A 15,099-nucleotide genomic window follows, 5' to 3' on the forward strand; every position below is an offset into this window, starting at 1 on the left:
AGTCTAGAATACCAATGGAAAAGAAAACCATGTAGCAAATTAGCCCAAGAACCATTAAAGACAAAACAAAACAAAAACAAACAAACAAAGAAAACACAAGGATCTCAGTGATGTCCCTAAGGAATAGTTGGCTTAAAAACTTTTTGGAAGGAGGAGAGGTCTCTGGTATAAACTTCCGCCCTCCTCTGGCTTCTGTTCCCTTACCCTCTGCCCCCTGCGGAGTTGTGTTTTCTGGGAATCAGCAAGTAAGATCACAAGTGGTCTTTTCTTTTATTCACTCTCTCCCATAAAGAAAGCTTTATCACGTGTGGCCTTAAACTTGCAGCAAATTGCAAAGAAATGGCTCAAAAGCTTCAGCTCTTTCTGTGCCCTGGGAGCTGAGATGCACGTCAGTGGCCTTGCCAGCGTGGCCAATTCTCTGCTGACTGCCAGAAAAAAAGAGGCCAGGAGGAAAGAGGAAAGATTGCTCAGGGGTGAGACCATGCCCTTCATCTTTTATTTCCCCTAATCTGCTCTGCCTGTGTCCACCCACGCTCTCCCCACCTGGCAAAATTGTTCAAAATTGCTGTGGAGTTTACCTCAGTTTCCTCTTTCAGCCTGTGGTGTGTGGTCCATCCTCTTGCTGAGCACATTGAAAGGAACTGGCTATCTTTGATCTCTACCTCCAGGTAAGACTTGGTTCTCTCATTTTATATTTTGTGACTAATATATCAGATTCTTATGGGAGATTAACCCTTAATTTATGTGCTATTTATGTTTTATCCATAAAAATTATCAATGAAACATGATGATCCCCTTGTTAGTTTGATGGAAATAAGACAGAAGATTGGTTAAGGAAATCAGATAAACTCAAATTTGAGTTCACATTTTGAATCTCATGCTTGTAAGTTGTTTAGCTTTTGACAAGTCACTTAATTGCTTTGGGCCATCTAATTTAAACAATGGAATTCTAATACTATGCTTGTTGGGTTGTTTTAAGGATTACAAAAAGTACATACATCACCCAACACAAAAATAGTACTTATTAAATCTGAATCTGACACAAATAATTTGTATTGGTTGGGAAATTAGTTTCTAAACAACACACACTCCTCTCCAGCAAGTGCCATGAGGCTATTTTTTAGCTCGTCTGAAGGGAGGCATCCTGGTATCCAGAAGTCAAGCCGGCACAGAGGTTTTCCTCATGGGAGATGGCCAAGAGAAGACAGGGAGGAGCGTGGTTGCCTTTAGGACTTTCTCTGTGGCAGTCCTTGGGGACTGATTGCTGGACAGAGTCCGAATCAGTTGCAGAGCGGAGGGGTTGAGTACATCTGTGGGATCCAACTACAACCTTCATAAGCCACTTGCTCTCTATATTTAAAATCTGAAGGGTTGATTTTGAAACTCATGAGGATAGATTATTCAATGTTTTTGAACTAAAGCAAGAGAAACTGCTTGGCTTGTTTTTCTTTGGCCTCCAGAATAAGTTATGCTCCAAACCCAGGGTATTGGATGAAAACTGTCATATGTCTTTTCCTGGAAGAATCTATTCAAGTGGCCAGAGATCAATTAAGGATTTGCCAAATGCAAATCATTCTGAATAACTGTGTACTCTTGCTCTACTTCTGCAGTTGCAAATGAAGAGAGAGAGCCTTCAGGCCCCAAGGATCTTTCCATTCATGTCATTGAGCTTCCTTCCCTCTCTTTTTACAGGAGATGAACTGTAGCCTCCTTGGAACATACTACACTTGCAATAATTTGCGCATTAGCCATCAAGACACTTCAGTAAAGCTATGTAGTGCCAATAGTTTAAGCTGGATACTATTTTGCCCTAACACAAAGTGAACTGAGATGACTATATTTATCTTTCGTTATCACATTTGAATTTCAGTTACAGTGATTTTTCTGTCAATACCTCCATATATTAGATAACTTAAAATGTCCTATAGTGTCTCAAGTTTTTCAGTAGTGTTTTTAACATAATTATTTTTTCTCTTTGGCATTAGCATTCTAGATGTAACACTTTGGATCTTTTAAAGATAAATTTAGGATAAGTGATAGCATATTTTATTATTAAACAATTTATTTGTATTTTCTGGCCACTGGCTTTAATATTATGACTGATGAGAAATAATATGATATCTGAATCCCCAAAACAGAAGGCCAATTTGAATTATATAATTTAATCGTTTGAAGAAGATTGCAATTTAAGCCATAAATTTAATAATTATCCATTTCTTATTTTAAAACCTTTCTGGTTTGTATATCTCTTGCTTGGCAATGTTTTTACTCATAGTTTTGTAGTAAAGATATCTATTTAACATTGTCATTGTATAACTCTGTGTTTCCCAAACCCTGTTTTCCTTGTCCTAGCAAAATATTGTTCTAGAAAAGTAGTCCTAGTGACTCAGTAGATATAGGAAGTTGGCTTTTGACTAGTAAGGAAGAATCTCTATATTCTTCATTTCTTAAACTTTGTTTTTTAAATCAGTAATAGATGCTGAATTTTATCAACATGTTTTTCATGTACTGAAATTCTATTTTTTATTTTGAATTATTCATGTGGTAATTTAGGCGAATAAATTTCCTGTAATTAACCAATTGTTTCATCTTTTAGAATAATTCTAACCATAGAACAAGAGTTAATTTGGATTTGCTAGCATTTTACTTAGAATTTTTGTAATCTATGGGCTTGATCTGAAGTTTTCCTTTCTGTGCTATCTTTGTGCTGTTTTGTTACCAAGATAATTTTAGTTTTGTCAAACTAATGGAGACAAAGATTATCTGTTTCCATTATCTGCTATCTTTCCTCAAAGAATATCCCTTGATAAAGCACTTCTGGTACATCATCTATCCTTAGTATCTTTGTTTAGGGAATAGTTTCAGAGTATTTTTGATAATGTCTTTCTTGGCTATTTTCTCTTCTGGTTTTTATCAATAAAGGTAATGAATATTTGCTAGAAACTTAACCATTAAGTCAAGATATTAAACTTGCTTCTACATTTGATGCATCTTCTTATGTTTTATACTCCTAAATATCTGCGTTTTATCTCATTAATATGTATTTGTATCTTTGTTTTTTGTCTTGATTAGCGTTATTAGCTCTTTGTTTTGCTTATTTTTTGTTTTTAAATTTTTCTGTTTCACTCACTCTTCTTTTTAAATTAAAAAATTAAAGTTACGCATGCTTATAAAATGAATCTAAAAGCCTAATAATAATTTTTTTGAAACCAGACCCTTGCCTCATCCTTTCTTTACTCATTTCCCACTCCCTGGAGGAATCTAGTTAACTTTTAAATTGTTGAAGTCCTCTGATGTTTTACCTTCTTATTATTAGCACAAAGCAAACCGTTTATACTACTATTACTTGATTTTTCAGTTTGAGAAAGTATGAATTGAAATGATGTTGGATGAGGTTTAGTAAACACAAAACAAGCGTTGCATAAAGTCAACGTGATATACACATAGTCAGAATAAATTTCTGCCACAATACACGAAATTTGACTCATAACATTATTCCTTTAGGAATAATATTATTCCACTTCTATGATGTGGATATAGAAGTTCTCTATTAATGTACAATTGTATCATCTGACAATATTAGGGAGACTGAGAAATTACTTTGTTGAATTCCTTGATTTAGGTTAGATTAGCAGGCAGGCACTGAGCCACGTGGAATCCTAAAGAAGTAGGGGCACAGGATATGTAAATATTGATGTGAACAGGGAGAAAATAGGTTGAATGTGTGATCCCGTCCTGTGAGGGGCGGTGGGAAATTGAGCATGGGAAGCAAGGCTGTCTTTTTTAAGACTGATCAAAGACTGTTCTTTCACCTGAATTCAATCTAAGCCTGAGGCACAAATCATGTTGCTCCCTTATTTGTCAAACAAAAACAATACACAAATTGGACCTCTTCTCTTTTGTCCTATTTTAAGGCTCACTTTGGGTGCTACAGGAATCATAAGGTGGTATAAGGATCTATAATGAATGTAAAACTTTTCTGTTTGTTTTGCTATGAAGACAGATTTAAAGGCTTTAAAGACTTTATTCTAATGAATCAATATTCAAATAGTTGAATTCCTCTTCTTCCTTTCCTGCTTGCTCCTAGTTTAAACTGGCAAGACCACAAAGTTAGCAAAATTCTGCCTCATTATTTATTCCAAAGGCAACACTTAAATTTATTCTTTGCCATAATGAGGCTTAAACTGGAGGGATTGAGAAAGAATGCTAGCTACAGAGTTCCAATAGCAGGATTAGTTAATCAGATATCCTGGTTGATTTTAATTGAAAACATTTGCCAACTTACTGTGACAACAAAAGGTAGATTCACTTTAAATTGGGTCCATAGAAGTGTGGTATACTGTTGAATAAAAAACTTTAATAAATTGTGTAGTATTTATTTATTTATTTATTTTTACTTTAAAAACTAACTTTAACAGATCAGAGTCAAGGAATGTGTTTATAATGGACACTTCATCCAAAGAAAATATCCAGTTATTCTGCAAAACTTCAGTGCAACCTGTTGGAAGGCCTTCTTTTAAAACAGAATATCCCTCCTCAGAGGAAAAGCAACCATGCTGTGGTGAACTAAAGGTAGAGCAACCAAGAAGTAAATAGTGTTGATGCTCTTAGTTTTCTGTCCAGATATCTTCTATATGAAGTTAGAATGAGCATTGTTTTCTCCTTTTTAAAAAACGATCTTAGATGCAATTTACTAAAACCACACCTTGCCAGGCGGTACAAGCAATCTCTACCTGACCATGTCGGTTAAATTACTTTCCAGGGCTCATTTAAATGCCCCTCCTAAACAGAAAAGACAGAAATAGTAGAAACTACTATTTATTGAACTTCTGCCATGTGCCAGATATTACGCCAAGCACAGATACAACATTTAATCTGTGAAACATCACATTACTCCCATTTTGCAAATAAAAATGGGAATAATGTTACAGAGTAAGGAGAAGAGCTGCTTTTTAATGCAGCTTTGTGTGCTCCTATTCTTTCTTTATACAAATATTCGCTCAACAAATCTCTGTTTTTTTCATATAAATGCTAACCTTCCCTATGAATGTTCTGTCACAGTTCCATGTCTAGCAAAATATATAAGCTGGATATCAAAGACATGTTTTCCATTGAGAAAAATATTGGACTATGAATTTAATAAGCATAAACATAAACACAAGGAATAATAGTTGCACTTTTTCAGTCTGCACCTTATGTTCCCTGCTGGTGCATGTACCACCCTGTGAAATACATACTCTCAAATGCTGGATGTGTTATAGGATGTCAGGTGTGTGGCTTATGGTTTCATTTACTTTCTTACCAATGAATATCTCACCATACACTGACTCTTTGATGTAAGACTCCTTTGAGTGCCCCTCTGGACCAGAGTGGAAGAAGACAAAGGGAATTCAATACACATTTCGCATAAAAATCAAATATATATTTTAAATTCCAAGAGAATTTGAACTTTTGAAAATGTACATGTGCTTAAGGCTGGTGGAAACCTTGATCAGTGTTTGAATTTCAGCGAGAATAAAGTTGATATCATACATTGTTCTTTGTTGTTTGTTTTGTATTTGTTTGTCTGTTTACTTAGTTTCCAACTGTGTGTCACGCTGGAGTCAGACTAAGTGTGACCTGTCATATTTTCCAGGTGTTCTTGGGTGCCTTGTCTTTTGTTTACTTTGCCAAAGCATTGGCAGAAGGCTATCTGAAGAGCACCATCACTCAGATAGAGAGAAGGTTTGATATCCCTTCTTCACTGGTGGGAGTTATTGATGGTAGTTTTGAAATCGGTAGGTATTACAGATGCCTGACTTTAATTTTAAGCCCAAGATCTTATAGGCGTCGCTAAAGGACATCTGCATTCTGTTGTCTGCTGGGATCTGATTCTATTCATAAAATCTTTTTTTGGGGGGGACAGAATTTGCCATGATCTTATTCTACAGGAGAGGCAATTTTCTCAGAGAAATCAACAGTAAATTTTTCTCCCAAGGTGTTCGGTATTGTATGGTTCACACAATTCAGAGTTCCACATCAGAGTAAGTGACTTTCTTGGCGAAGAGGGTGAGATGCTAATTGGTATTTTGAGTTATAAATATGTAGAAGTGTCTTTACAGAAGAGCAATACACCCTGGGAGCCCTATGATTCAATTTTAGAGATGTGGAATAATCCAAATGCGCTCTACAAGAATTTACTGCAATGATGAAAGAAGTTACATCATAAAGGGATTTTTCCACCCAGTGGCCAAGAAAGAAGAATAAAGGAATTATATTACCCAGAGCACAAGATTCGAGCAGGCAATAAAAATTCAAATCTCAGGTGTCTTTGGTTAGCAATTGACTATAGACTCCTTAGAAATTAAAAAGACCGAGTAATTTGAGTCACTGTTTTAGAAGTAATTTAAAGAGGATAATCCTAGTTAGTCTGCTTCCTGAATTGATAAACTAAAAGGCTTTAATTTTTTGTTGAAGTAAACAAAACAGTACCCTCTCTGGTCCTTAAGGCTTGTTTAGATTCAGATATACGCTATAGTAAAACCTCTAACTGCTCCAATTTTAACTTTACCTGGTGAACTTTCAGAACAGTGAATACATATTTTTCAACCCCTTAACAATTTATTTCTTTTTGTACATACTATGTGTTCTGGTTCTCACTCTGAATATCACAGAAAAAATAAAATGAGTAAGTAACCTTTTGCCTTCAGGCATTTGCTTCCCAAATTCGTCTTTTGCTTCCCAAATTCATCTTTTGTCATCCTTCCAGAATGACATTTCTTAGTGCCAATCAAATTTTAATGTCCACACAAATTACTGGGCAATCTCTTAAAAATCTTTTTTAAAACCTGATTCGGTAGGAACAGAAAAAAATTCTGAATTTCTAATAAACTCCTAAATGATGCTGATGCTTCAAGTCAGTTGATCGCACTTTGTGTAGCAGGTTTCTGAAACATCTGATCACATCAATCTTTTATGTAATTTGCTTAGATTGGCCCAGATGGTTGATTTATTCCTTGAGCCCTGTTCTACTGATGGCCCTGCGCTGAATGAAGGGCCAAAGAGAATCAAGGTAAAGGCTGACACATTATATCATGAGAGGAAACAAGGAGAAAGAGGTAACTGGTGCAGATAAAAGAATAGAGCAGATATGAGCAGGCAAAACATTACATATTATGATGTTTTGATGTTTTTCTCACTCTAGATTATTATATAAAAATATTTCAGAGCTGAAGAGGCATATAAATGATTTGGTCCAAAGCTTTGTTTGGGGTCCCAGGTCCCGATGCAACTTGAGAGAAAAGTCGATAGAGAGTACTAAGTTTTCACCGGAAGTAGCAGAAACCCATGACTCCAAATTCACATTAATTCTTCTAGACTATTCTACGTATATGAATTCTTTATTGGATCAGTTGCCTTAAAATGGCTTAAAAGTTCTCTTACTTCCATTGAAAACCTTCATCCCAAACATCACAGGTTTGCCCTAATTATTTGAATTACATAAATTTCCAGACAAATGACTTTCCTGAACATAATCTTAATTTATTTCTTTTGCCTCTTTTTGCATTCCTTCCTTCCAAGGTTCTGGAGCCAACATCACCCTCCATCTTTATGTTATTTGTATGTGGCAACTTTGTTGAAATTCTGTTAGTTTTAATTGATTTTCCATGGAAACTGTAGAGTTTTCTGGACAAATTGTCTGAAACAAAATATAATTTCGTATCTTTCTTTGCAACTCTTAGATCTGTTTTTTTTTTGTTGTTGTTGTTGTTGTTGTTGTTATTACCTTATTACATTAGCCTCAGTACTATGTTGAAGAGAAGCATTTACAATGGACATCTTTCTCTTCTGTTTGACCTTGATGCAAATACTTTTAAAATTTTAGCATTAAGCAATATGCTTGCTTTGTGGTTTTGATAGATACACTTTAAAAGCTGGTGTGCTCAGATTTGTTTTTCCTACCATAAATGAATGGTTAATTTTATTTAGTACTTTTACGATGTCTATTAAGTTAACTGTGGAATTATTCCCCTTCCATTTGTTATATAGTGATTTAATTAATAATTTATTTTTACTTGGTGTTACTCTTGTACTAGTATAATAAATTGCGCTTGGTTAGGATATTTTTATTTTTATATACTATTCGTTTGCTAATATTTTGTTTAGGATTTTTACATCTATCTTCATAACCAAGTTTAGGCTCTAATTGTCTTTTCTTATATTATCCTTGACCAGTTTTGGTTTTAAGAAAATAGTAGCCTTACAAGATGAATTGAATAGCTTTCTTTCTTTTCTGTTATCTGAAGTGTGTGTGTGTGTGTGTGTGTGCGCGCGCGCATGCGTGTGTGTGCATAGAGAGAAAAAGAGAGAAGAGAGCAAGAATATGTTACTTTAAAGTTTGGTAAGACATATTTCTAAAACTTTCTGTACCTGTTTTTTTGTGAGAGGCTAATGATGGTAGATACGGAAAAATTTTTATATCCAATTTCATTTTTTAAAGATTTTGTATCATCATTTACATTCCAAGTGTATCTCCTGAGATCTCAGAAAAGATATTAAGGAAGCAAAAACTTTGATAGATACAGTGTGTATGTGTGTGTGTATATATATATATGTGTATATATATATATATTACAGATACTGAACTCATATTGTCTTGTATATGATATGCCCATTAACGTAACACAGAAATAGCCTGTAAACAGGAGTCCTTTATTGTGTGGTGTTGGTGAAGTGTAGGCGAGAATAGGAGAGAATTGCCTATAAAGTCACAGTCAACTTTCATTTTCTATTGGTTTGTTTATTGTGGTAAATTAACAAACATATAGATAGATTATCAAAATAATATGATGTACAATGTCTTCTACTAAATTCTTAAATTTCAAATGAGAAATCTTGTGCTCAGTTATTAGTTTTTTAATATGAACATTAAGAAGAGCTTAATTCTTCTTGGAGCCATAAAGACTAGGACCACTGTTCAAGTCATGTTTCTCACTATCACTCTTATTATCCTGAAGCCCACAAAAATTACTGCTTTATTTCCAATTTACTAAAGCTGGCAATGTGAGTGAACAGTAGTAAATTAGATGATTGCTTACAGATATAGGGAAACATGCTTTTGCCCCAAAATTGGAAATGAGGAGGACTTCAAAGCAAGGCCATGCATTAGCCATCACAATCAATTGCTGGGAAATTGTTAAGATCTTACTCTATCTAGCACTGTACATCTTAAAAACTAAATATCTCAAATAAATACAGCTAAAGCTTTAAAGTCCCTTGAAGTCTAAAACCTTAACAATGTTTATCAAAGCATGTTCTAGGAATCATCTCCATCAACACACTGGAGTTAGTATTAGAAATGTAGATTTCTTGGCCTGACCCCAGAGCCATGGACTCAGAAACATTTGGTATTTGCCAAGAATCTGCATTTTTAACAAGTTTCCATTTGCTTAACCATTTCCTTTCAGTATTTTTATGCATAGCAAAGCCTGATAGATATTACTTGAAGCGTGTTTAATCACTTATCACCATCATCAACTAAAAGTAATGTATCACATGCTTCAGTAGAGACATTTTGGGAAACCATAATTTCTATTTTCAAAAAAACCCCAAGAGTTTTAAACCATTTTTCACAAAAGAGATAGATGGGCATATTTTATGGAGATTTTGTATTTTATAAAATTTGTGTTATAGACATATGTTGTAGTTATATAATTGATGTACACCTGAAGTTGCCTATGTGGAATAATTTTTATTTCTATTTTGAGTCTTAATCTTTTTGTACAAAGTTTATTAACAAATCATAAAATATCATTTGTGTAAATGTGTTTCATCATTTTATTTCATTTAAAGTGAAGTACAGTCGTGTTTAATTTTTCTATAAAGGATATCAGCTAAATAATTTGTAATGTAGTTCACGAGCAGTTAGAACACTAATAGAAGTTTTCACAGAAATTTTAATGAATAAAGAAAAAATATGAAGTTTACTTCAAAATTACTAAAAAATATTTAAGAGAGAAACTAAAGGAAGCCTTCTAGAATTTGACTTACTGATAAAATATTTTACAAGGACAAATAATTAGAATAATTAGGTTGGGTGAAGTGAGGTAGAAGGATTGAATTAAAATATTTCGATAAAGGGATGAGGTGATTGAAGTAATGAACATGAGAATTTCAAGAGTCATATCGGATTAAAGGAAAAAAATTAAATGATGCAGAGATGGCTTAGTCAAAAGAAAACATTGCTTGGTCTGCTATATACATTCATTGGTTATGCTGTTGACTTCTTTCTAAGTTCTCTAATTTATGATGTTTTATTCTTTTCCTCAAAGGGAATCTCTTAGTTATAACATTTGTTAGCTACTTTGGAGCCAAACTTCACAGGCCAAAAATAATTGGAGCAGGGTGTCTAATAATGGGAGTTGGAACATTGCTCATTGCAATGCCTCAGTTCTTCATGGAGCAGTAAGTCTAAAGCAATCATCTTTTCCTTGCCTTTCCAAACAACTGCATTTCTCCCTTTTATGATGACAATTAATTATGTAAATTTAAGCTTAATGCATGATAACTTTGTCTTACTTTTATTACATTCTCTTTGGATAAAATTTCAGAAGAATTTTATAATTTTTCTTCTGACAATAAACTGTAAAAAAACTGATAGATTACTGTATATTGATATCAACAAGATTAAAGAAAGATTTTACCAACTATGCTTTGAGTCAAATGCTTTAATTTAGCTGTGGAGGCAAAATATGTAACTGAAAATAAATTAACATGTGGTAAATGTCAAATAGGTAATTAATGAACACTACAGATAATAAATTCTGGATTAGGGAACACTGGCTGGTAGATAATTAACTCAGGGATATATTATCAACTCAAACAACTATTCAGTGTCTCAACAGTATCTCTTAGACCTTTATCAATGGAAGCGGGGTGTCTGTATCCTCTAACCCTAAAGCCCACTTTTGGTACTTTTGTTAATACACGCACATGACTTTAGTAGTTCCGAAGATTTTTACCTATATCATTTTTACCCTTATAGTAACCTGTGGGGTAAGAGAACATAGTTTATCTTTTTTACTTTAGAGCTAAGGACCAGACACCATGACTTGAAGAGTTTTATGACTTTTGTAAATTTAGGTGTCTTGTAATTATGGAACCAGAACCCTAAAACAGGTCAGTTGACTTATCAAGCAGCAGTCTGCATATATACCCATGTCACTGACTTTCTCTGTGTTTATCTATTGCTGATAAAGGAAATGACTACCAAAAGGTTTCAAAGTAAGAGAATATTTTAGAAAATTATATTTCAGGCCGGGCGCGGTGGCTCAAGCCTGTAATCCCAGCACTTTGGGAGGCCGAGACGGGCGGATCACGAGGTCAGGAGATCGAGACCATCCTGGCTAACACGGTGAAACCCCGTCTCTACTAAAAAATACAAAAAACTAGCAGGGCGCGGTGGCGGGCGCCTGTAGTCCCAACTACTCGGGAGGCTGAGGCAGGAGAATGGCGTGAACCCGGGAGGCGGAGCTTGCAGTGAGCTGAGATCCGGCCACTGCACTCCAGCCTGGGCGGCAGAGCAAGACTCCGTCTCAAAAAAAAGAAAATTATATTTCAAGTGATACTTTATTTTCCACTCTAGATCATTGTATCAGAACAGTTTAAAGCTGGAGAGACTTAGAAATGATCTAGTCTGAACTTTTTCTTGAATTTCTAGACCACTTACATAAGTACAGTCAGATTTTGACCTCCCTAGCCAATCTATCAAGGTAGGGCCCAGAATTCTTTGAGAATTTTCTACCCATTGGGGTGAATTCCTGGGACCCTAAATTTTCAGTTGGGGGGGGGTTCTGTGGTTTGGGGCTTCTGCCTGCTCTTTGGACAACCTCCTTCCCTAGGTCAGAAGTTTCCTTGATCATTGAGATTCCACAGAAATGTTATATGTGTTCAGCCTGTAGAAAGAATGGAAAAGAAGAATGAGAAAATGGGTCTCCAACCTGCCTAATTCCTGCTTGATCTTAGTTGCTGTTATCTGCCGATTCATTGAGCCTCCATGTGACAGTTTACTCAGGGGGAAAAGCAGTTCCACTACTGAAACAATTAAAAACGTGAAAGTAGTCACATAGGATAGATAAATCCATTACTCTAGACTTAAATCACTCTACAGTGGATCAGTAGCTCTTCCATGTGACAATGGCTACATTACTTAATTTTTCTAGGTCTCACTTTCTGCATCTTAAAACAGGTATTAAAAATAATTCCTAGCTCATAATGCCATTGCAAATATTAAGTGAGATGACACAGGTAAAATGCTTATAATGGTTACCAGCCTAACTAGTAGCTGTGTCATCATTGTTGTCTGTTATCAATCATTTTAGCTAATTAAGCCACCTGGTTTTAACCAGCAATGGTTTTGTCTTAAAGCTGCTGTATACAGATGATTTTATTACTTTAAGTTAGTGACAAATATCGAATACCAATATAAGAAAATCAGAGGAAAAAATGTTTAAAAAAGAAGGTCGGACAACCAGACAGGCTAGTGTTGACAAAGGATATCAAAAGGACAGAGACAGATTCTTATCCAACATTTTTGATATGCTAGAGGATATATTTGTTTATTTATTATTTAATATACTTGCCAGGTACAATGCCAGGTAATGGAGCTATTTCTGTGAGAAAACAAAATAGAACAAACACACACACAATTCTTCCTTCACGAGGCTTGCTCTCTACTGAGGACTATCACTCTAATTTCTTTCCATCTTTACACAACATTAGTCACTAACTGGGTACTTATCCAAAATGTGATTTTTGTTCTCTAAGAGATAACTGTGCTCTGTCTCCTTTACAGAAATATCCTTGATGTCCAACAAAAGCTATTAATCATGGATAGCAACTATTGAGGGCCTATTCCTAATAGGCTGTTTAGTTTTATGTGTTAGCTCATTTAACTTATTAATTTAGCAAGTATATATGTATATGTGAAATATATATATACACACATATTTCACACATATATACACACATATATATATTTCACATATATATACATTTCAAATATATATATACACACACACACACACATATATATATATATATATATATAATTTTTCTAGGCAGTCAAGAAAGAGTAGTGACAAAATAATCCCTGCCCTCATAGATCTTCTGAGGAGGAGACAGAAAATAAACAGATAAATACAGTATGTCAGAGAATGGTAAGAACTACAGAGAAAAATAACCCAGTAAAGACACATAAGGAGTATGTGTGGTGGGTTGGGAGTGGTTGCAGTATCAAGTAGGGTAGTCAACGTATGGCTCACAGAGTTCATGATATTTGAAGAAGACCTGATAATAGTAAAGAGGACAGTCATGTGGATATCTGGGGAAGAAGACTTCTAGCCTGAGTGAACAGTGAAGGCAAAGTTTCTTTAGTAGGAGGAAGTGTGGCGCATGGATGACCTGCAAGGAGGCCTGTGTGGCTAAAAGGCAATGACCACAGGGAAAGCACAGAAGATGAATGCTGAGAAGTAAAAGGGAATGAGAGAATATGTCAACGTTGTTTCTCACTTTGATGGGCATTTGAATCACCTGAGGCTCTTGGTAAACTGCAGATTGTGATTCAATGGCCCTGGGGTTGGTGCTGAGATTCAGCTGATGTTGCTGGTCTGCAGACCATCCTTTGAGTCGTAAGGTTAAGACAAGTACAAGTATTTAGTTTGTCCTCTGAATGAGATGCGAAGTTGTGAGAAGGCTTTAAGCAGAGTGACATGATCTTACTTATATTTTTAAAGGATCACACTGACTGCTGCTTGGAGAATTGACTCTGGTGGGCAAGCTTGGAAGCAGGCAGACTATTTAGGAGGCTACTGTAAAATTTCCTACATCAAAGTCAAGAGTGCATCAGTCAGGATTTGAATGCAGGTCGGAACTAAAGCTAAAGCCGCTAATATGAAAGCATTTATAATATTAGTCCCAGATTTACATAGTTACACCTTTGTCTCTTCTTCAACAGAGTTTAGGTACAGACCACATCCATAACTCTCATTTTACAACTAAGTCAATTAAAACCTAAACGTTAATTTTTTTAGAGTATCACAGATAGCAGTTAGTAACAAAAGTGGCACTTAGATAAGGTACCAGTTATTTGAAATCAAAATAATTATGATACTTGCAACAGTAACCTGTTGTCAGCAGGAACTGAGTTAAAATAATGAAAATTTTTCAAAATACTCCATGATCACCATCCGTACTTACTTCAATAGTCTTGAAGCATCATAACAGTCAATAGTTTCTCTGTAATTATTAACAAAATCAAATTATATTTACCATGATTTCAAAGGTAAATGTTTCATGTGTACTTAAGAATCGAAAACAGTCAACCTCATTGAGTGATTCTTAACCTACTATGGTCAGGGAACCTTTGATAAAATTATAAAACCTGTAACCCTCTTCTCTTAAGCATTCACATAAAAACATACATACAAAAATGTTCTTACATTTTCAGTGGGGTTCATCAACCCATTGAGGTGTAGACTGCACAAAACAGATTTAAGGTAACCTATTTATCAACTTGAGTATTTTAATAATGCAATACATCTTTTCTTTACTATGCTGAACAAACTGTTCTTTACTATTAATATGCCAGTGCATATTCCTATGAATACTAGCCTTTGGCCAAATAGTGCCTGAATAAAATGAGAATCAAGATGATACTGGGATGTTTTCTTACCAGATAGCTCTCCCCCAAGGGGTACAAAGAGTGTGGAGAATGTGGCATATGAAGGGTAATTTGAGTGCAAGAGTAGAACTGGGGGATTGTAGATTAGCATTATCACAGGCTGCCCACTAAGCAATGGCCGTTTATCCCAGCTGCTATCATAACCTTATAAACAGGGGAACGGGTGGAATTAGAAGTAACTTGTGGCCGGGCACGGTGGCTCATGCCTGTAATTCCAGCACTTTGGGAGACCGAGGTCAGGAGATCAAGACCATTCTGACCAACACGGTGAAACCCTGTCTGTACTAAAAATACAAAAAGTTAGCCGGGCATGGTGGTGGGTGCCTGTAGTCTCAGATACTCGGGAGGCTGAGGCAGGAGAATGGCATGAACCCAGGAGG

General features: G+C 35.3%; 1 protein-coding gene across 2 annotated transcripts in view; it reads left to right on the plus strand.

The window, feature by feature from the left end:
- Positions 1-341: 341 nt before the first annotated feature.
- SLCO1C1 (solute carrier organic anion transporter family member 1C1) overlaps positions 342-15,099 on the plus strand; it is a 56,888-nt gene continuing 42,130 nt past the window's right edge. For both annotated transcript variants that reach the window (XM_002798488.4, XM_077953147.1), the window contains exons 1-5: positions 342-473; positions 597-668; positions 4,419-4,572; positions 5,636-5,777; positions 10,311-10,443. In XM_002798488.4, coding sequence (XP_002798534.1) covers positions 4,444-4,572; positions 5,636-5,777; positions 10,311-10,443 — 404 coding nt within the window. In that variant the 5' untranslated portion in view covers positions 342-473; positions 597-668; positions 4,419-4,443. The remainder of the gene's footprint in view (positions 474-596; positions 669-4,418; positions 4,573-5,635; positions 5,778-10,310; positions 10,444-15,099) is intronic.

The sequence above is a fragment of the Macaca mulatta genome, chromosome 11, assembly GCF_049350105.2.
Source record: "Macaca mulatta isolate MMU2019108-1 chromosome 11, T2T-MMU8v2.0, whole genome shotgun sequence".
Classification (NCBI taxonomy): Eukaryota; Metazoa; Chordata; class Mammalia; order Primates; family Cercopithecidae; genus Macaca; species Macaca mulatta.